We start from the raw sequence: 22,808 nt of genomic DNA, 5'->3' as shown, positions 1-22,808 counted from the left end.
GTTATTCCAATCCCTTCTGGCCTGTACGATTTCTGCTGACAAATCTGCCACCAGGCATATCAGCGTTCCTTTATATCTTATTTGCTTCTTTTCTTTTGCTACTTTTAGCATCCTCTCTTCATCCTTGACTTTTGTGAGTTTATTATATGTCTAGGGGTAGTCTTATTTGGGTTGAATCTTCTTGGTGTTTTTTGAACTTCTTTTACCTGGGTGTTTATCTTTTTCTAGGTTCTGAAAGTTCTCTGTTATTTCTTTGAATAAACTTTCTACCTGTTTCTTTTTCTACTTCCTCTTTAAGGCAAATAACTCTTAGCCCCTTTGAAGCTGTTTTCCAGCTCTTCTAAGTATATCTCATTCTTCTGCATTTTTCTCCTCTTACTATGTGTTTTCAAATAACCTGTCTTAGAGAGAGCTCACTAATTCTTCTGCTTGATCAGTTCTGTTCTTGAGACACACTGAGGCATTTGGCGGTCATCCATTATATTTTTCAGCATTAAGATTTGTCTGATTATTTTCCCCCCCATTTTAGTCTCTTTACTAAATTTCTCTCATAACTTTCTGAATTCTTTTTCCATGCTTTCTTGAAGTTGTTGTGCTTTCTTAAAACAGCTATTTTCTACTAAAAATGCAAAAATTAGCTGGGTGTGGTGGCCCAGGCCTGTAGTTGCAGCTACTTGGGAGGCTGAAGCACGAGTGAACCTGGGAGGCAGAGGTTGCAGTGAGCTGAGATTGTGTCAGTGCACTCCACCCTGGCCACAGAGCAAGACTCTGTCTCAAAACAAACAATAACAGCTATTTTGAATTCTCTGAGAGGTCACATATCTACACCACACCAGGACTGGCCACTAGTGCCTTATTTAGTCTGGTTAGGGCAAATGTTTTTTCAAACTTTTTTTTTTTCAGATGTCCTTGATGCTTGTGAACATTCATCAATGTTTGGGCATTGAAGAGTTAAATATTTATTTCAGTCTTCACAGTCTGGTCTTGTTTGCACCTGTCCTTCAGAGGGCCTTCCTAGAATTCAAATACGACTGTGTTGAGTTCCCTAAGCCTGTGGTCACTGCAGTTGTTTTAGCACTAGAGGGCACTCTAAGCCCAGTTGTGTTACCACTCTTACAGACACCTAGATACCCAGCGTTGATGGACTTGGGTATCTCGGTGTCTGTCTGTAAGACATCTAACATTCTCTGGGTTCCTAGGCAAAGTTTCTTGCCCTCTTCCTTCTCTTTCCCCCAGGTAGAGGGAGTGTCTCCACAGTGAGCTGCCTGAAGTTAGGGGAAGGGTAATGCGGGCACTCATGTGGCCATAGCAGCTTAGCACCATGCTGGGTTACACCCAAAGCCCATGGCCTCCCAGACCAGCACAGTACCAGGGCTCACCCAGCGCCTATGACTGCTGCTGATGCTTTTTCAAAGATGAGGTCGCTTTAGTCAGCAGGTGTTGGAGCCACCCAGGACTTGGGACTTAGGTTGTTTCTGGCACACCAGCAGATTCCCTTCTCGCCCGGGCTGGGTCTAGAAGTGCTCTTCCACAGCAACATCCTGGAAGTGGGGCTTTTGGACTCTGCCTGGTGCTTTGCTTTATTGTGGCTGCACTGGTGCCTGGTTGTAAGATAAAGTCTTCTGTACTCTTGGTTTTCCTACCCCTAGGGGTGGCCTAGCTGCTGGTGAAATGTATTTGGGGGCTGAGGTCACTTTAGTCAACTGACTTGGGTTCCTCTCACTGAAAAAGCTGATTCCCCTCTGGCCCAGGTTTGGGCACTGGCATAATTCTGCCTGGTGCTGTGTTCTACTGTGACAGGGTGGCACTGAGTTGCAGTGTGAAGTATCGCACTCACTTTGCTCTCCTTCACCCAAGCACACAGGTTCTCTTTCCAAGCTGTGCTGCCTGGGACTGGGAGGGGGTGGTATAGGCAGTGTGTTCTTCCCACACTATTCAGTGAGTCTCTTCTTGTTATTATGCTGAAGCCGGGTACTGTGATCTCTCACCTGATTATTTTAGTTTTTATGAAGTTGCTTTTTGGTGGATAGTTTAGTTTGACGTTCCTGCATTAGATAGGGAGGGGATGAGGTTCTATTGGGCTTTTTTTTTTTTTTTTTAGTTTTAAGTTTTTGTAGGTACATGTTGAGTGTTTATGGGGTACATGAGATGTTTTGATACAGGCAGGCAATGCTTAATAATCACATCATGGAGAATAGGGTATCCATGCCCTCAAGCATTTATCTTTTGAGTTACAAACAATCCTATTATATTCTTTTAGTTATTTTAAAATGTATAATTAAATTATTATTGACTATAGCCACACTAGTTGCTACCAAAGAGTATTAGGTCTCATTCATTTTCTTTTTATTCTTTCTTTCTTTTTTTTTTTTTTGTTTTTAATTTGAGACAGAGTCTTGCTCTGTTGCTCAGGCTGGAGAGCAGTAGTGGTGCAACCTCAGCTCACTGCAAACTCTGCCTCCTGGGTTCAAGCAATTCTCCTGTCTCAGCCTTCTGAATAGCGGGGATTACAAGTACACACCAGCATGCCTGGCTAATTTTTGTATTTTTAGTAGAGACGGGGTTTCACCATGTTGGCCAGACTGGTTGTAAACTCCTGACCTCAGGTGATCCACCCACCTTGGCCTCCCAAAGTGTTGGGATTATATGCATGAGCCACCATGCCTGGCCTGAATTCATTCTTTCTATTTTTTGGTACTTGTTAACCATTTTCACCTCGCCCTCTCTGTTCAGCCACTTTGCCCTGCCTCCTGCTCCCTCTTGTAACTTTGTTTTTGTTTTTAGATGGAGTTTCGCTCTTGTTGCCCAGGCTGTAGTGTAATGGCGTGATCTTTGCTCAGTGCACCCTCCCACTCCTGGGTTCAAGCGATTCTCTTGCCTCAGCCTCCCAAGTAGCTGGGATTATGGGCATGCGCCACCACATCCAGCTGGTTTTGTATTTTTAGTAGAGTGGAGGTTTCTCCATGTTGGTCAGGCTGGTCTCAAATTCCTAACCTCAGGTGATCCACCGGTCTCGGCCTCCCAACGGGCTGAGATTATAGGTATGAGCCACCACGCCTGACCCCTCTTGTAACTTTTTATTATGGGAAATTTTATACATGTTCAAAAATAGAATGATAATAATGTAATGAATTCCCATGTGTCTGTTCTTATTTTCTCTGTTGAACCCCCTTTTATTTCTGGAATATTTACAGTGAAGTCCAGATATTCATAAATGTATTATTCATAAATATATTTATGGAGTTTTGTTTTTGATTTTAATGGCAAGTGTATTGTTATTAACTATAGGAAAGAGGCAAAAACAGGTACATAAAATGAACCCTAATAAGGATTATGTTGAAATTCCTTTTTTCAGCTCAAAGTTGCCAAGAGAAGCTTTTAACCAGGGAAGCTGTAGGATTTAAAGCCTTTAAATCCTTTTTACCCAGTCTGGGAAGCATGTTGCATTAGCACTTGATGTCTCATCACAAACAGAGCGTTTACTGATTAGCATAGGAAAGTCTCAGCTGTTGTCTTAATGCTTGAAAGAGTCAGTGTTTTCATAGCCCTCCATGTTCTCTATTCATTCCCTTATTTCTTTTCTTCCTCCTAATTTCTTCTGGTTTACAGTAAAAAGTGGAAAATGCAGGCCTAGGTAGTTACATGTTGGGTCAGTGACTCCTACTTGTGAAGCATGTCAACATTTCCAAATCAAATTTTAAAATATTTGAGTGTGTACTATATAGAATTTTCAAATGTTTGGCTTTTGAAGTACTTTCAAACTTACAGTGAAGCTGTAAGAATAGTGTAAAGAACTCATGTATGCCCTTTATTCAGATTTTCCAAATTTTCACATTTTACATTTGCTTTGTTCTCTCTTTTTTTCTGAGCCATTTAAAAGTAACATCAAGATATCATATAATTTAAGAGTTCAAAGAGTTAAATAGTTGTTAAGTAAATGTTAATAAAATGTAATGGCTACTATTTATTGTGGAGTAACCACTATCAGGCATATTATCTATGTACATTAACCTCATTTAATTCTTAAAGCTTAATGTTATGGATGATACTGTGCTTCTCTTAGAAATGAAGTTTTTGAGGCTCATGGAAATTTAAATAAGGATATAGAGATGGTGAGAGACAGCTAGAATTTATACTAAGAATTACATGTCTTCAAAGTTGATGGGATTCCCTGTCTTCCTTGGGTGAACCATATTATGTTTCCAGTCATTGTAAATCACTGCTTAGTGGTTCTCTACTGAGGTGAGGAGGGCAGCAAAGACTTTGAAAAATATCCTCAAGGCATTCTTAAGCCCTTGCTCCTTTACCCTCCGCTGCCTTTGAGCCATTGAATTAGCTGAAAGCAAATTAGGACAAAACAGAAAACAAAACATGCTCAGAAACACACTTTTAAGCAGCTGTTCTGTAGAAATGGATGTTTTGGGGAAATGTGTTTTCTCATTCATGGCTTTTACTTCCTTCCTTACAGGCCAAGCAGATAGAACTTCAGTTCACTATTGGTGAAGCCATTACCAGCGCGGCAGTAGGAACTAGTTCTGTGGCTGCCCGAGATGCCTGGCTAGTGACTGAAGAGGAATATACTCCTCCTGCTGGTACCAAATATTCAACTAATCAATTTATAATTATCAAGTAACCTTTTTGTTCTCTTTATCATATTTGAGGAAAAAAATTATACATTCCGTATTCTTTTTCAAATATTTATATTTGTATACCAATTTCATTCAGTCAAGAAAAATAGTTGATGGAAGAAGACAGCATGAGGCCAGGCACGGTGGCTCACGCCTGTAATCCTAGCACTTTAGGAGGCCAAGGAGGGTAATCACATGAGGTCAGGAGTTCGAGACCAGCCTGGCCAACATGGTGAAACCCTATCTCTACTAAAAGTATAAAAATTAGCTGGGTGTGGTGGCGCAAGTCTGTAATCCCAGCTATTCTGAGGGCTGAGGCATGAGAATCTCTTGAACCTGGAAGGCGGAGGTTGCAGTGAGCTGAGATCATGCCACTGCACTCTAGCCTGGGTGACAAAGGGAGACTCTGTCTCAAAAAAAAAAAAAGCAGACAGCATGAAATTGTAACTTTTTTCCCTTTGGCAAGCAAGCAGGGGAGTTAGCTCTGGATTACCTTGAAGCTTGTGCTCTTTTCATGAGGATTTCAGTGTTTAGCCAGTTTCAGAATTCAAGGTATAGGTGTTTCCAGATGAGGTATCCTCTAATCCTTCATTACATAATGAAGCCCAGTGCCTTCTGCTAGTGTTCCAGGTACACTGGCTTTTAGTGATAGCATATAGTTGAGGGAACATGTGGTTTCTGACTTTATATGTATCATGATTTCAAATGTGTTATGGTTTAATTTGAATTTGGAATTGAAAATATATTTTAGTATTTGAGCTAGAATTAAAAAAAATTTTAAACAGAAGGAAAAGTTACCAAGTTTTTATATTTTATCTTTTCAACTAAGGAAATTAAATGACAATATTCTCATGGTAACAAATTGATTATGGATTGTGTTCCATCATGAGTAATAAATTAATTTAGTTATTGCAGTTAGTGTTATAGTTAACATTTAACTCCATGGTAATGTGTTCACCTCTTATTTCATTAGCCACCATAAAGAGGTTTAAAGGAAATAGAAAAACACACTTTTGCTTGCACTGTAATGAGAATTATGGATTGACTGAAGCTGAATCAGAGTCAGTTTTTTGAGATTTTTCTTGAACACATATCAGGCAAGGAGAAATTTGTATAGAAGGATGAAGATAAGGGAGGGAAGTGACATTGTTAACAAGCTTAGACAGCCATACCTGAAGTGGGAATTTTCAGGTTGCATGTGAGAGGTGAAAACAGAGACTTGACAGCAGGGAGGGTTCACATTGAAGAGTGGGTTTGCAATGAGAGGCATGTTTCTGAGGTCATGTTTTTTTTTTTTGTTGTTGTTGGTTTGTTTTTGAGATGGAGTCTCGCCTTGTTGCCCAGGCTGGAGTGCAGTGGTACGATCTTGGCTCACTGCAACCTCCGCCTTCCGGGTTCAAGTGATTCTCCTGCTTCAGCCTCCCAAGTAGTTGGTATTACAGGAGTCTGCCACCATGCCTGGCTAATTTTTTGTATTTTTAGTAGAGACGGTGTTTCACTATGTTGGCCAGGCTGGTCTTGAACTCCTGACCTCAGGTGATCCACCTGCCTCAGCCTCCCAAAGTGCTGAGATTACAAGCATGAGCCACTGCGCCCAGCCACTCCATGGGTTTTTACATAGTGACTTAAGCAAATAAAGGCCAGTAGAAAGGTATCTATTCCAGTCTTCATACTCTGAATTCTTGTATTGCTTCAAACTCTTCTTGGAAGATTGCATTCTGCCTGGCTTTTTACTCATCCAGAGGAATCTCAAATTGTCCATTAAATGTCAAAGTTCTATTTTTGTCTGTTTCAGGAAAGGAAAACATAACATATTGTGGAGAGGGGGTGATGATGAATCTTTGATGTGAATTTTGATCATGTGTGTTCTGTCATTCTTATCTGCCTGCTACTCAGCCTTTGGATGTTGTTGGTTATAGTGTACCAGTCTTGCTGTGGATAGAATGAACAGCATTTGAGGAGCCAGTTACAGCTCAGGTCTTAGCCATCTTAGCATCTCTACATATTATTCTGGGCATGTTGTGGGACTTGAGTAAGGACTTGTTAGTTTGGTAATTGTATTTGCTCAGATAGCAGAACTACTGGCAGCTAGAGTTGTGGTTATGGGTATTAAAAGAAGGGATTCTGACTCTGAGAACTAGAGTAGTGTGAACAGTGAGGAGCTATGAAGAGATGAAGGGTGGGGGGCGGAATTGAACATGTCATGTACTGCCAATTGATGAACTAAGGTGAGAATTGGGAAACAGTCATTGGATTTAGCAACAGGAAAGTCATTCGTGATTGCTGTGAATAATGTCCATGGAGAAGAGAAGGCAAAAGGCTTATTTGGAGTGAGCTCAAGAAAAGAGAAGGGCAAAGTTTGAACATGAATTTAGACACCTATTTTGAAGGGTCTTAATGTAAAACTATGCTTGTTACTGGAGGAGTGAGACTTTTGCCCCACAGAGGACATTTGGTAATGTTTAGACACTGGGGATGGTGGGTGCTCCTGGTCTCTAGTTGGTGAAGGCAGAGGATGCTGCCAGACATTTTGCAGCATGTAGCATAGTTCTCTACAATAAAGAATTGTCCAGCCAAAATTTCAGTAGTGTTGAGGTTCAGAAACCCTGGAGTAATAAAGGAGAAAAACAGTATGGTAGCTGGAGGAGGAAAGTAAGATATTTGTTAATTTTTAGATGGAAGTTGAGAAAGATCTAGGAAACAAAGAAAAATTGCTGACACTGGGAGAGTAGGGATAATTTTTCATTCTAGGGAACTAAAAAGTTACTTTAGTACCTTTGAAATGTAATTTTGTTTACACTGTTCTAGAGTGAATAATTATTGATTCCTTCAGCAACTTTAAACACCTTAGTCATTTGGACTTTAGTATGTTACAGGATTGTTATGTTGAGTAAATGTTGATTTAAATTTAATTTTTTTCAGGAAACTATGTTGAATTATTTTAATTCTTTATTATTTTTCTTTGTTTTTCCCCAGGAGCCAAAGTGAATGATGTGGTTCCATGGGTATTGGATGTGATTTTAAATAAACATATCATCAGCCCCAACCCACATGTGAGGCAAGCAGCCTGTATCTGGCTCCTTTCCCTTGTGAGGAAGCTAAATACCCACAAAGAAGTGAAGGTGAGCCGTGCTGTATATGGTCAGCCCTTTTGAAAACCACAGTATTATAAGTAGCAAGGAAAGCATATGAGGATGAAGACCATTAACCAAAAGTAGATATTTTGAAATACATTGTACATGAGGGAATGAATGGTATATGTAGGCTGGAAGATGATTTTAAACTTGAAGGTATAAAGTCAGAAGTGCTTGAGATGGGGAGGCTCAGTTGGACCAATGGTCAGCTTGCATGTGTTAGACTACCTATAAGTGGTGCAGCTCCAGGTAGGTGATTTGGGCCACCTGTAAAGATGAGAACAAAACAGCGATTGTAACTGGCTTGGATAATAAGACTACAAATTTTGTACATGGTGAGAGTAACACTCTTATTCTCTCAAAGAGGTAGAGTTTCAGTGTTGTAATGCCTTTTTCTTCTTTCAGTCTCATCTTAAAGAAATTCAGAGTGCATTTGTTTCAGTTCTATCAGAAAATGATGGTAGGTTGTTGGTAAATATTTGATTTCTAAACTTATTTGAACTTGTATTTAAATGTTGAAAAACCTGGATTAATGAACGTAAAAGAAAACTTTTTTGAACTGTGTGATTAAAACAAATGATCAAACCTTATTTATTAGTAGTAAGGGTAAGCATTATGTTAATGGCTTAAAAACCAAAATTTCTAGTTATGAGACAGAAACTTAGGTTCTTATTTATTTATTTTTATATTTATACATTAGAACATGTTCCTTAGTCTGCATTTAAAAATGGAGCTGTGGCCTTCTTTAACATTAGTGTCTCTCTTAATAGCTTTTTTGTACTTCTGGTTACTTTTCCTCTCCGATTTAAGCTAGGAGAGAGTGAATGTGTATGTGTTAAACATTTCACTGGTAGCTTTGTTTTATAACTTAATTTAAACACATGGTCTTGCGTTGACTTTTAAATTACGTGTGAGTGTATTGACATCCTGTGAGGCTGTTTTATCTCTGATGTGTATGACTTTACAGTCTGTGGATAATTTGTCACTGCACTGTCCAGTGACACTGTATAGGTCCATCAGTATTGTCTAGGTTTGTAAACTGGATCTTCTGTGAATGTGGTCCACTGAAATGATTTAGTAGTAGTATGTTTTTCAAAATAAAATAGGTAGATTGATTCTGTTTTTATATCTTTATTTTGATAACATTTTGGGTCCATGTCACCATAACTTTTTAAAAATTTTGATTTCATAGCAAGTAGACAATTTTTTTTAAAAGTAATACAATCTTGTCTGCTTTTCTTGTAGAACTTAGCCAAGATGTTGCATCAAAAGGCCTTGGGTTGGTGTATGAACTAGGCAATGAACAAGATCAACAGGAATTGGTTTCTACACTTGTAGAAACACTTATGACTGGCAAAAGGTATGGTGAACTTGAACATTTTAGATTCAAACCCATAGAGCAAGTCTGTACACATAGAATATGCCAGAGAAGGAAAATTCAGCTTTCCATTTTTTCGTTTATGAAGGCTTTTCTAAATTGCAAGCCCGTAGTTATTGTGCTGTGAATAGCATGGTTATTCCAGTGTATACTGTTAACTTGAGGAGCATGTCACTAGGTCAAGCTTTGAAAGTTTAATGGTCTCAGATAAATAATACATTGGATTAGAAAGATGCCGTAATTACTGTTGGCTAAATGGAAGTTAAGATGCAGAGAAGAAGCTTACATATCATTCATAGTCTAATCTGTGAAGAGTGTGAAGGGAAATCATCCGTGTGAGGGGTTGCTGCTTTATGTTGCCTGCCTTGTTGGAAGGATAGTTTTTCATGTTGTCACCTCATTTAATTCAGTGCAAATTATGTGGAATGTCGTTTTCATCTGTTAATTTGTTCATTCTGGATTCATTTTACAAAATTTGCTGCCTGATAGAAAGGACTTTTATATCTTGTACACGGTAAATGCTTGATAGGAAGTTCAGTTTTATCACTTTGTCAATGAATTGTAACAAGTATGAAAAGCTTTAAGCTTATTGAAATTCTTTTTGTTTCGGTTTAGAGTTAAACATGAAGTTTCTGGAGAGACAGTGGTATTCCAAGGGGGAGCTCTTGGCAAAACACCAGATGGGTAAGTATACTAAATCCATCAGTCAGTTAATGGTAATAAACATCTTTAAATATATATATGTATTTATTAGTCTGGTAAATAGAGCAGTCATGAAGTTGATTTCTACTCTCTTAGAAAATGTTATCTATTGGTGGAAGAAGAAAACTTATATGGAAAAAAAGGCTCATGTCTTAAATTGAGTGTCATGGGAAATAAACTCTGAGATGGAGATTTCTAGGTTGGAAATTTATTGGGTAGTGCTCTAGGGATCACTTTGGGGTGATGAGGAAGCAGGACAGGGCCTATGACTGGGGGAGGAGCTGAACTGTTGCCATTGCTTCAGTGGATAACTGACCTCTGGAGGAGCACTGAGCTGGCATGGAGTGGCCTTTTGGAGTTGTTCTGCTTTGAGACATGGAGCCTGGCCCTTTATGTCCCCTCAGTGACCAGCCATTGGTGGTGGGAGGCTACTTGGGAGCCCATGATTTTGGGCCCTAAGGGCATTTCTGGGAGACTGACTAGGCCAAGAACTGTCAGATCTCAGGCAGCTGAGTCCTGGGGGACACCTGGAAGCATAGCCAGGTGCACCCACTGCCCCTAGTTTTTGGGTGGGTGTATTCTTCATCTTTGAGGCCACTACTTTAGCATTTAAAATAAATTGCTTGAGCTTGACCTCCTTTATTTTATCATGCTTTATTTCTGTGGATCGTTAGGCAAATCTTTGCTGGTTGCAGGGCCTTGCTGTGGTGTCACACATAGCCTGCCTCAGTGTTGTTTGCAACAGGAGAAAGCTGCAGTGTGTTCTGTCCTTGACTTTCCCCCACAGTGCGCTGTTAGCACATCAAAAGTTGTTTTCATTCTACTTATTCTCCTTCTAAGTTTTTAAAAAAGTGCTTACATTTTACAAAATAACATGAAACTATTAGATATTTGAGCCGATTTTATTTGTTCAGAGGAACGTTAACAAGACTCAAGTTGGATTAGGGGGGTCTAGTTTAGAGAAGTCTTAGGGAAGACAGATGTTGTCTTCAAATGACTTCAAATGAGAGTCTTCAAATGATTCTCTTATGATCATGTGAGATTATGTGTAACATAATGAAGAATTATTGAGTTGCACCCCCAGGTGGTGAGGGCACCAATTCCATGGACTTAAACGTGCATTTAGGTCATTTATCAGCAGCGATGTAGACAGGCTTAGGAATTGCTGTTAGTTGAATTAGCTGACTTTTTATATTCTTTGCAACCTGGCTTTCTGTGTCCATGATGATAAGATAACTCAGTATTAGAAATTGAGTGAAAATTTGATTTTAGTATGTCCTAGTAATACTGACGATGTAATTTTTTAGGCTGGAGAGAGAGAAGTGTATTACTGCCTACCTCTTTTTCTTTGTTTCCAAGTCAGGGCCTTTCTACTTACAAGGAACTTTGTTCTCTGGCAAGTGATCTTAGCCAGCCAGATCTGGTGTATAAATTTATGAATTTAGCTAACCATCATGCAATGTGGAACTCTAGGAAGGTAAGTTGCTATCACTGGACGATTATTTTTTATTTCCCTGCAAATCAAACATGCTACATTGGCAGACAGTGGAAAATGATATACAGTGCATTTTGTGAAAGTCTGTGCTTGATGAGAAGGCTGAACCCCACAAAGCTACTATTGATTGGAAAGCCCAATAAATCGTCCTGTATTTAGGCATAAGTTTGGGAGGGAGAATTTTTTGCTATGTTAATATTTTACTGTAATGGGTGCATCTGAGTCACTTTATCCTATTATTTTTAGGGTGCTGCTTTTGGTTTTAATGTAATTGCTACCAGAGCTGGAGAGCAGTTGGCTCCTTTTCTGCCTCAGCTAGTTCCTCGACTTTATCGTTACCAGTTTGATCCCAATCTTGGCATTCGACAGGCCATGACAAGTATTTGGAATGCATTGGTCACTGACAAATCCATGGTAAGTATCTGTGGACCCCTGCATGTTAGAAAACAGGTCAAGCATAGGCTTTAAACCCAGTGCCCATCTTACTTTCTAATGTTTTTATACTTACTTGTTCAAACCAATAAATTGTCTTTCATTCCATGTTTTTTCCTTCTTTTAAGGCATCAAAGACATATATGATAACATTTACTGAAATCTCCAAAATGGCAACAATATAAATGTCCACTGGGCAGATGGTTAAGGAAATGATTATATATTCACACGAATGGAATAGTAAATGTGGATAGAGACTATTGATGCAGTGGAAAATAGGTCATAATCCCACCTCCAGTGAATTTGGTTAGTTGGGGAGACAGCCAAGGAAGCAGGCAATTGCCAAATTGTTTTCTCTCTTGGTGTCCTATCATCTGGCTGGTCAGAATGTTCCATTTAGATATTAAGATTTCTCAGGGCTTATCTCTGAGTATCTTTTGCTTTCTGAGGTTTCTCTATATCAATCAGTTCCAAGGCATATAAATGTCATCTGTATTGTGAAGGTTCCCAGTCTTACACTTTTGGTCCAGATGTCACTTGCACTCTAGACTTGCGTATGTAACTGTCTACTTGAAATTTTCACTTCAGTGTTGTTTCAGAATACCATAAGCCCAACGTGCCCAGAACAGGACTTAAAAAATAACTTTCCTCCTCTGTTTTCACTGTTCACCTATTTGCGCAAGCCGGAAAACTTGGTGTCATACTTTATTTTGGGCTGTGTCTCACCATCACCCCCAACTGAATCTAGTAGCAAATTCTGTTGTTTCTGCTTCCAAAGTATTCCTTGAATCTACTCTCTTCTTTTCCCAGTTCTTTTCTGATGAACAGGTCATCATCGTCTTTTCTTTTCTCTTTGTCCTTCTTCATTTAATTATCTACATAGTAGCAAAAGAGATTTTAAAAATGCAAATTAGATTGTGCCATTTTGGGTTAAAATCATTCAGTGGCTTTAGCTCATTTTAAATAAATTCCATGCTCCTTACTAAGTTTTACAAATCTTTGGCTATAATGTGGCTCCTTCCTGTCTCTCCTGTCTGGTACTAGGGTGAGTATGTTCCTATTCATGGTGGTATTTGAGGGTTCGGCTTTGAAGGCTCAATGAGTTCTGCTTGCTCCAGGAGAAATTGTGGTACTTCTGGGTCAGGCAAGATCTAATAGGCCATTGGGCTTTGTAGGTCTGAGCTCAGGACACAGGCCTAGGCCCTTGAGAGTGCCATCTCTGTGAGTGAAAGGATTAGGCCACAGTGTGGATGAGATCACCAATGGAGAATGCTGAGAGAAGCAGACATAGGAAGACATCAGTTTGTTATTTACCTCTTTGTCTTGGTTTTCTTACATGTAAGTAAGGATAACAAAACCTTTCCTACCTATAAAAGTGGAAAAGCCATAAATTTTGAGAGGGTCAGTATTGGTATAAATCTGAGTCTACCATTATTTGTCATTATTACCAAGTTGCTAAGTAGAACAGAGGCTTAAAAAGTAAAACTCATATTTCATTCTGAACAATCATGAGCTAGGCACTGGGTAAGGTACTGGGGTTAAAAAGATGAGCAAGACACTGTCCCTCATTAACTGCACTGATGACAAGTAAGGCACTGTCTCTCAGTAACTGCACCGATGATGAGTGAAACGCTGTCCCTCAATAACTGCACCGATAACGAGTGAGGCACTGTCCCGCAGTAACTGCACCGACGACGAGTGAGGCACTGTCCCTCAGTAACTGCACCGATGACGAGTGAGGCACTGTCCCTCAGTAACTGCACCGATGACAGTGAGACACTGTCCCTCAGTAACTGCACCGATGGCAGTGAGGCACTGCCCCTCAGTAACTGCACCGATGACGAGTGAGACACTGTCCCTCAGTACCTGCACCGATGATGAGTGAAACGCTGTCCCTCAATAACCGCACCGATGATGAGTGAGGCACTGTCCCTCAGTAACTGCACCGATGACGAGTGAGACACTGTCCCTCAGTAATTGCACCGATGACAGTGAGGCACTGCCCCTCAGTACCTGCACCGATGATGAGTGAAATGCTGTCCCTCAATAACTGCACCGATAACGAGTGAGGCACTGTCCCTCAGTAACTGCACCGATGACAGTGAGACATTGTCCCTCATTAACTGCACTGATGACAAGTAAGGCACTGTCTCTCAGTAACTGCACCGATGATGAGTGAAACGCTGTCCCTCAATAACTGCACCGATAACGAGTGAGGCACTGTCCCGCAGTAACTGCACCGACGACGAGTGAGGCACTGTCCCTCAGTAACTGCACCGATGACGAGTGAGGCACTGTCCCTCAGTAACTGCACCGATGACAGTGAGACACTGTCCCTCAGTAACTGCACCGATGGCAGTGAGGCACTGCCCCTCAGTAACTGCACCGATGATGAGTGAAACGCTGTCCCTCAATAACCGCACCGATGATGAGTGAGGCACTGTCCCTCAGTAACTGCACCGATGATGAGTGAAACGCTGTCCCTCAATAACCGCACCGATGATGAGTGAGGCACTGTCCCTCAGTAACTGCACCGATGACGAGTGAGACACTGTCCCTCAGTACCTGCACCGATGATGAGTGAAACGCTGTCCCTCAGTACCTGCACCGATGATGAGTGAAACGCTGTCCCTCAATAACTGCACCGATAACGAGTGAGGCACTGTCCCTCAGTAACTGCACCGATGACAGTGAGACATTGTCCCTCATTAACTGCACTGATGACAAGTAAGGCACTGTCTCTCAGTAACTGTACCAATGATGAATGAAACGCTGTCCCTCAATAACTGCACCGATAACGAGTGAGGCACTGTCCTGCAGTAACTGCACCGACGACGAGTGAGGCGCTGTCCCTCAGTAACTGCACCAATGATGAGTGAGACACTGTCCCGCAGTAACTGCACCGACGACGAGTGAGGCGCTGTCCCTCAGTAACTGCACCAATGACGAGTGAGACACTGTCCCGCAGTAACTGCACCGACGACGAGTGAGGCGCTGTCCCTCAGTAACTGCACCGATGACGAGTGAGGCACTGTCCCTCAGTACCTGCACCGATGATGAGTGAAACGCTGTCCCTCAATAACTACACCGATAACGAGTGAGGCACTGTCCCTCAATAACTGCATTGATGACAAGTGAGACAGTGTCTCTCGATAACTTCACTGTCCTGAACAATAATTGCATTCGACCCCCTTGAGAGTCTCCATATAGTGAAACAGTGCAGTTACTGTACGATCTTGTGTGATGCACCTTCAGAAGGTGCTACAGGAACAGTGAGGAGGTTACTCAGGCCAGTATTCTCTGGGAAAGAATGGCTAATACGAACCTTGAGGGACAAGTAGGCATTAGCCAAGCACGTAGGACTTGGGAAGGGTATTGTCGATAGAGGTGGTATGTGCCAAGGAAAGGAAGTGAGTCAGAACATGATACTTTTGGGGCTGGACAAGTCATGGAAGGCTTTGTGTACATGCATAGGTGATTGGACTTCATTCTCATGCACTGAGGAAAATAAGAGCATCAAATGTACATTTTAGAATGATCACCTGACAGCTTTTAGTGACCAAAGTGGGGAGAGATTTGTGGGCTTAGTGGCCTAGAGAGACATGGAGACTGTAAAATACAGAAACATGGTCAGTGTGGTTAACCAGTGTGGTTCAGAGTTGAATAATTTGATTATTGATGGATTTGCATGTTAAATTTTATCCTTTTGCTTTCATTAGGTGGATAAATATTTGAAAGAAATTCTTCAAGATTTGGTTAAGAACCTTACAAGCAATATGTGGCGAGTTCGAGAATCCAGGTACCATTTTTAGGAATATAAATTTACTCAAATAAAACTGAATTTTTTTTCCTTTCAAAATTTCCAGGTTTTATACTTTGTGCAAAAGGACTAAATTAAAACTGCTAAAAAGCTGTCCGAGTGTGGTAACTCACACCTGTAATCCCAGCACTTTGGGAGGCTGAGGTGGGTGGATCACCTGAGGTCAGGAGTTCAAGACCAGCCTGGGCAACATGGTAAAACCCCATCTCTACTAAAAATACAAAAATTAGGTGGGCGCAGTGGCATGTGCCTGTAATCCTAGCTACTCAGGAGAGTGAGGCAGGAGAATCACTTGAACCCAGGGGGCAGAGATTGCAGTGAACCGAGATCGCACCACTGCTCTCCATCCTGGGCAACAGAGTGAGACTCTGACTCAAAACAAAACAAGAAGAAAACAAAACAAAACAACAACTACTAAAAAGCATGATTTCTGGTTGGCTGCTTTCGATAGTTATTTTTCTTTAACTATTTAAGCTTTGATCAATGATTTTCCTAAATTGTCATAGTTCATATAAGTATGAAATCAAAGAAGTTGGAGATTACCTGTTAAATTGGTAGACACCAAGATACATTTTTGTACTGTCATGACTTTATAGTGTAGCATTTCTGTATACAGATTACATTGATTCAGTGCCCACTGTATACTTGGCAATGTGCTAGGCCCTGGGGGCACACTGTTGAATAAAAACCTATGTGTCATCTCAAAGGGATTGTATTATAGTTGCGGGAAACAAACATTTTATAATTGTAAATGTCATATATATATTGGCATATTTGAGGGACCCAGAGAGAAGTCAAGCTGTCTTGGGGTAAGGGGATTAGAACTTGAATTAGAGGCAGAATCTGTATTCTTTTTTAGTATAAATGTTTCATAGTAAAATATTGACCTTCTTCATCATATATTGAAATGAAATTTTAATTTTCAGCTGTTTAGCTTTGAATGATTTATTGAGAGGAAGACCCTTAGATGACATCATTGATAAACTTCCAGAAATTTGGGAAACGCTTTTTAGAGTACAAGATGATATCAAGGTATTATAGAAATAAATCAGCATTTATATATACAAAAAGTTAAATTGGAATTATTAAAATATTTATGTTGTATATGTCAAAATTCCATCTCCAGATAATTTTAAGAGACCAACATTTTCCCCCAAAGTTTCAGTCTTAATGTGTCTGTGAAATTGTAAGTTGGATATCCTTAGATCTAAATTAAGTAGACTTAGCGAAAAAAAGGTGGCCTATATACCTTCTTTCGATAGAGATCTCATAATTCTGTTGAATTAGGGACAGATAAAAGTTTTGAACATAGTAATGGTATTTTGATCAGTTCTGTAAATGGGATTAATTATTCCCCTGGATTTTTCTTAGGCAATGTTAATTTTAGGTATTTTGATATTTTACTGTTAAAATTAGGCACTTCAATTTTACCTTTCTTTTTGCTTTATTTATTGGAGACTTTCAAGTGTTTCAGAATTCTCACATAGATCTTTATATAGTTACCTTTAAACTACATTTAGTTTCTGAACTGTTATTAGCTAATTTTTTTAAGGTCAAAATAGGTTACAATTAATGTTTAAAAATTAATAGTATGGCATGGTAATGTGTTCCATCATGGGCAAAGAGTCTGATAAGATACTTATTCTTTTAACCTGATATGAAATGTAGGATTTTCCCCCAATCTCTATAGGGTCTGAGGTAATTAAACTGCAAATCGTAGAGTAAATGACAGTGAAACTCTCTAACTTGTATTATGTCACACTTTTGTCATTTTTAGGAATCTGTAAGAAAAGCAGCAGAACTAGCTCTGAAAACTCTGAGCAAGGTGAAAACTCCTATCTTACATTGGGAATGGAGTGGGGCAGGGTTCTGGGTGACCATGACAATAAGGATTTATTGATTGCCATAGGAAATGACATTTAGTTGCTGTATAATTGGCTTCATGGTATAGTTCACTACTCTTACAGTGAATGAGAAAGTGAGTGCTATAAACACTGCAGTGCTAGTATGTTGAACAGAGTATACTTGTGGTCTCTTTAAATGGGGAACTGAAGATAAAACTTTGACTTGACTCTGAAGAGCACATCACTCCGTTAGATCAAGCAACACCTGTCTTTTCTCTTGCTTTTGCTATGTTTATATATAAATCTACCTTTCATATCTATTAGTTTAGAGAGCTTTTTGAAACTAAATTATCTACCACTTGAACTTGATTTTGTGATATATCAGGAACTTTTACATTCTGGTTACACAAGCCTTGCCATAGGTCACATTGTTAATAAGTAGTAAAACCAGGTTTTAAGTACAGGTGTTTTCTTGTTTAATATTTGATCTTGACCACTATATTGTGCTGCCACCCAATGTTATTGATGATGATGATGATGAGGATAACACTTTAAACCTTCTTTATTTAATTTTTTATTTTAATTATTTTTGTGACAGGGTCTCACTCTGTCACCCAGGCTGGAATGCAGTGGTGTGATAACTACTCACTGCAGTCTTGACCTCCCAGGTTCAGGTGATCCTCCCATCTCAACCTCTTGGAGATCTGGGTTATTTTTGTATTTTTTTTGTAGAGACAGGGTCTCTTCATATTGCCTAGGCTGGTCTCGAACTCCTGGGCTCAAGTGATCCACCTGCCTCAGCCTCCTAAAGTGCTGGGATTACGGGCATGAGCCACTGCACCCAGACCTAAACCTTTTTAAAAGTGTTTTCTTACATATAGTCTCATTTCATCATCATCTGTTTTGTTCTGTATTTCACAAATTGGAGGACCAATGCGTAGACAGTGAAATGCATTACCAAATTTTCTGTTTAGTTCTTGGCAGACCTAGGACTCAGTCTCAGATCTCATTCCTCTTTCTCTCTATAGTATCATAGAAAGTAGATTCACTTACTCTTTTCATGGATATATGAAGTGGAAAGTCTTGTCAGATGAATGCTTTATTAGATGAGTGGTCACTTTCACTAACATCCATGCTCTTTGTATGTGAGGTCTGTGTGAAAATGTGTGACCCTGCCAAAGGAGCAGCTGGCCAGAGAACCATCGCTGCCCTTCTGCCTTGCCTTCTGGACAAAGGAATGATGAGTCCTGTGACAGAAGTTCGAGCCCTCAGGTGTGCATCAGTTGATGAAATGGATGTGTTGGATTTGCTCAGTTCCTAGAAATTGTGTTTCTTTCGGGGTTAGATTCTTGAAAATATGGAGAAACATTTAGGAGAATGACTCTTGGGTCATTTGTGAAAACTTGCGAGTCAGAATATTTTTGCAGAAACATTCTCATGAGACCTTACTTTTGCCCGGCATTCTGAGTCAAGCGTGTTGTTCTATTGTCATCAGGCTCTGCTCCCAACAAACACATCTTCCTGTTACACTGCAGGCTCTCAGGAGCTTGCTTGTTCGTTATAATACTTAGTAATATTTCACAGATTATTAGATTTAAGATAAGCTGTTTACCATCTGCAATGATGAAATATTTTTTAAAAAATGTACTTACACTTTTAGATATAATATATGGCTACTTTAAGTTAATAGTGTAGGATTCTAGTTTGTGAGTTTTGTTTGTTTTTAAACTACAGTGCTGTCTAAGAACTTTATCTTAAAGTTCACTTTTTTTTATTTCACTCTTAAAAGTAGAACAAATTATTAATAATAGTTCCAGCAGTATTTCATGGCAAGTAGGTAGTTGATGAGAGAAAGTTCTTTTTAGAAGGACTCACCTAACAAATGCAAAAGCATGATGCGATTAAGACTATCACTTTTTGCTGTCCTCAGTAAAATAATCTGAGTAGTGATCTTTAGATTCTCCTAAATCCACTGAGTGAAAGGCTGATGAGAACATTATTATGATTCAGGGCAACCAGACCTGAATCTGCCAATCAACTCCACATAGTACAAAAAGACAACCAGTGCATCATGATGTGATGGAATAGGAGGAATAGGACACATACAGCATTGCCTATGAAGGATTCTTTTTGTTTGTTATTTACAAAATTGAATGTGAACTCAATTTAGCCTGTACAGACAGGGGAAAGAGGAACTTTTTTTTTTTTTTTTTTTTAATTATACTTCAAGTTCTGGGGTACATGTGAAGATCGTGCAAGATTGTTACATAGGTATACACATGCCATGGTGGTTTGCTGCCTCCATTCCCCCATCATCTACATTAGGTATTTCTCCAAATGTTATCCCTCTCCAGTCCCCCATCCCCTGCTGTCCTTCCCCTAACCCCTCCACCCCCGCAACAGGCCCTGGTGTGTGATGAGAGGAACATGTGAAATGACATGATTGGAATAGAGTCAGTGAGGAAAAATAAATAAGAACAAAAGAGGAGAGTGGAGACTGTTAAAAAAAAAGATTTAAGAAATGCAGTAGATTGCAATACGTGAGTGAACTTGGATCCTGATTCCAACAAACCATTTTAAGAAGCTGATGAAACAGAGAAATTTGGATATTTGATATGAAATAATCATTCATATTTTTAAAATGTGAGATGGTGGTATGATTATGATAAACAGCTTTTGTGTCTTAGTCATACTGAAGTTTAGTTAAGGGATATGCTTTCAAGTGCAGTCATGTGTCACTTAGTGACAAGGATATATTCTGAGAAATGTGTCACTAGGTGATTTCATGGGTGTGCAAACATTACATGAAGTTGGAAAGATGGTGCAGTCAGATTGCTTCATGCAGGGTTGCCACAGCTCTGCTCACTTCATGTCTCTATGTCACATTTTGGTAATTCTCACAGTATTTCGTACTTTGCATTACTGTTGTATCTGTTATGGTGATCTGTGATCAGTGATCTTTGATGTTACTTTTGTGATTGTTTTGGAGTTACATGAACTGCACCTATTTAAGTTGATGAACTTAATTGATCAGCGTTGTGTGTGTTCTCATTGCTCCACTGAACAGCTGTTCCCCATCTCTTTCCCTCAAGTGTCTTATTCCCTGAGACACAACAATATTGAAATCAGGCTAATTAATAACCGCACAATGCCCTCTAACTGCCTAAGTGAAGAGAACAGGTGCCTGTCTCTCACTTTAAATAGAAAGCTAGAAATGATTAAGCTTAGTGAGGAAGGAATATTGAAAGTTGAGATAGGCTGAAAGCTAGGCCTCTTGTGCCCAACAACCAAGTTGTGAATATAAAGGGAATGTTCTTAAAGGAAGTTTAAAGTGCTATACCAGCCAACACACAAATGGTAAGAAAGTAAAACCGCCTTTTGCTAACAGAAAGTTTGAATGTTCTGGATAAAAGATCAGATCAGCCACAAAGTTCCCTTCAGCCAAAGCCTAATTCAGAGCAAGGCCCTAACTCTCTTCAATTCTGTGAAGGCTAAGAGAAGTAAGGAAGCTGCAGAAGGAAAGTTGGAAGCTAGCAAGAGGTTCGCTCATAAGGTTTAAGGAAAGAAGCTGTCTCAGTAACATAAAGGTGCAAGCAGTTGCTGATATAGAAGCTGCAGCAGGTTATCCAGAAGATCTAGCTCAGATCACTGATAAAGGTGTCTACACTCAGCAATAGATTTTCAATGGAGATGAAACAGCCTTCTGCTGGCAAAAGATACCATGTAGGATTTTCATAGCTACAGAGAAGTCAGTGCCTGGCTGCAGTGCTTCAAAGGCCAGGCTGACTGCCTTGTTAGGGGCTAATGCAGGTGGTGACTTTAAATTGAAGCCAGTGCTTATTTACACTTCTGAAAATCCTGAAGCCTTAAGAATTCTGCTAAATCTGCTCTGTGCTCTAGAAATGGAACAACAAAGTCTGGATGACAGCCTGTCTGTTACAGCATGATTTACTAAGTATTTTAAGCCCGTTGTTGAGGTCTACTGCTCAGAAAAAAAAACAAAAACAAAGATTCCTTTCAAAGTATTACTGCTCATTGACAATATGCCTGGTCACCCAAGAGTTCTGATATAGAGGTACAAGGAAATGAATGCTATTTTCATGCCTGTTAAGCTAACACAGTATCCATTCTGAAGCCCATGGATCAAGGAGTAATTTTATGCCTGCTGTAAATTCAAGTCTTGCTATTCAAGAAGTGTATTTTGTAAGGCTAGAGCTGCAGTTGATAGTGATTCCTTTGATGGATCTGGGCAAAGCAAATTGAAAACATTCTGGAAAGGGTTCACCATTGTAGGTGTCATTAGAACATTCATGATTCATGGGAAGTCAAAACGTCATCCTTAATAGGAGTTCGGAGAAGTTTATTCCAACTTTTATGGATGACTTTGAGGAGCTCAGGATGTCAGTGGAGAAAGTCCCTGCATATGTGGTGGAAATAGCAAGAGAATTAGAAGTGGGGCCTGAAAACATGACTGACTTGTTGCAATCTCATGATAAAACTTGAACAGAAGAGGAGCTGCTTCTCAGTGATGAGCAAAGAAAAGTGGTTTCTTGAGATGGAAGCTACTCCTGGTGAAGATTCTGTGAACATTGTTAAAATGACCACAAAAGATTTAGACTATTTCATAAACTTAGTTGATAAAGCAGGAACAGGATTGGAGGGGGTTGACTCCAACTTTGAAAGATGTTCTAACGTGGGTAAAATGCTATCAAGCCACATCTTATGCTACAAAGAAATCTTTTGTGAAAGGAGGAGTTCATTGATGCAGCAAACTTCACTGTTGACTTATTTTAAGAAATTGCCATAGCCACCCCAGCGTTCAGCAGACACCACCCTGATCAGTCAGTAGCCATCACCATTGACGTAAGATCCTCCACCAGCAAAAAAAAAAAATGACTTGCTGAAGCTGAGATGATCATGAGCATGAAGATATTTTAAAATTAAGTAGTGTACTTTATTTTAGACATAATCTATTGCACTCTTAATAGATTACAATATAGTGTAAACAAAACTTTTATATGCACTGGTAAACCAGAAAATTTATGTGGTTTGCTTTGTTGTGGTGGTCTGGAACAGAACCTGCAGTATCTCTAAGGTATTCCTGTATGATCTTAGGGACCACTGTTGGACATGGTGGTCTGTTGTTATTGACTGAAATGTCTCATGCATCACATGACTAATACAGTGGCAGAGGGAATAGTGGCTGTATATGGAGGAGGAGATATAAATAAAACAAAATTGGTCAAATGTTGCTAATTGTTGAACTGGGTGGAGCATATATGGCATTTCATGCCTACTATAAATTCCTACTATAAAATTTCACTAGAAATATAAATTTCTACTATGAATAAATACATTGAATTTTATTCCTACTA

General features: G+C 39.6%; 1 protein-coding gene across 8 annotated transcripts in view; it reads left to right on the top strand.

Annotated features, from left to right (window-relative positions):
- ECPAS (Ecm29 proteasome adaptor and scaffold) overlaps window positions 1-22,808 on the top strand; it is a 119,681-nt gene that overhangs the window by 79,831 nt on the left and 17,042 nt on the right. For all 8 annotated transcript variants that reach the window (XR_013535875.1, XM_009001202.6, XM_078374239.1 and 5 more), the window contains 11 exons: window positions 4,469-4,592; window positions 7,605-7,750; window positions 8,168-8,222; window positions 9,008-9,122; window positions 9,756-9,824; window positions 11,202-11,319; window positions 11,584-11,751; window positions 15,489-15,568; window positions 16,516-16,621; window positions 17,367-17,414; window positions 18,584-18,705. Coding sequence is in view for 7 of the 8 variants with exons in the window: in XM_009001202.6 (XP_008999450.2) it covers window positions 4,469-4,592; window positions 7,605-7,750; window positions 8,168-8,222; window positions 9,008-9,122; window positions 9,756-9,824; window positions 11,202-11,319; window positions 11,584-11,751; window positions 15,489-15,568; window positions 16,516-16,621; window positions 17,367-17,414; window positions 18,584-18,705 (1,151 nt within the window). In the remaining variant the exon portion in view is untranslated. The remainder of the gene's footprint in view (window positions 1-4,468; window positions 4,593-7,604; window positions 7,751-8,167; window positions 8,223-9,007; window positions 9,123-9,755; window positions 9,825-11,201; window positions 11,320-11,583; window positions 11,752-15,488; window positions 15,569-16,515; window positions 16,622-17,366; window positions 17,415-18,583; window positions 18,706-22,808) is intronic.

This window comes from Callithrix jacchus, chromosome 1 (genome assembly GCF_049354715.1).
Source record: "Callithrix jacchus isolate 240 chromosome 1, calJac240_pri, whole genome shotgun sequence".
In the NCBI taxonomy this organism is placed as follows: domain Eukaryota; kingdom Metazoa; phylum Chordata; class Mammalia; order Primates; family Cebidae; genus Callithrix; species Callithrix jacchus.
This window is presented reverse-complemented; position numbering and strand designations above follow the sequence as displayed.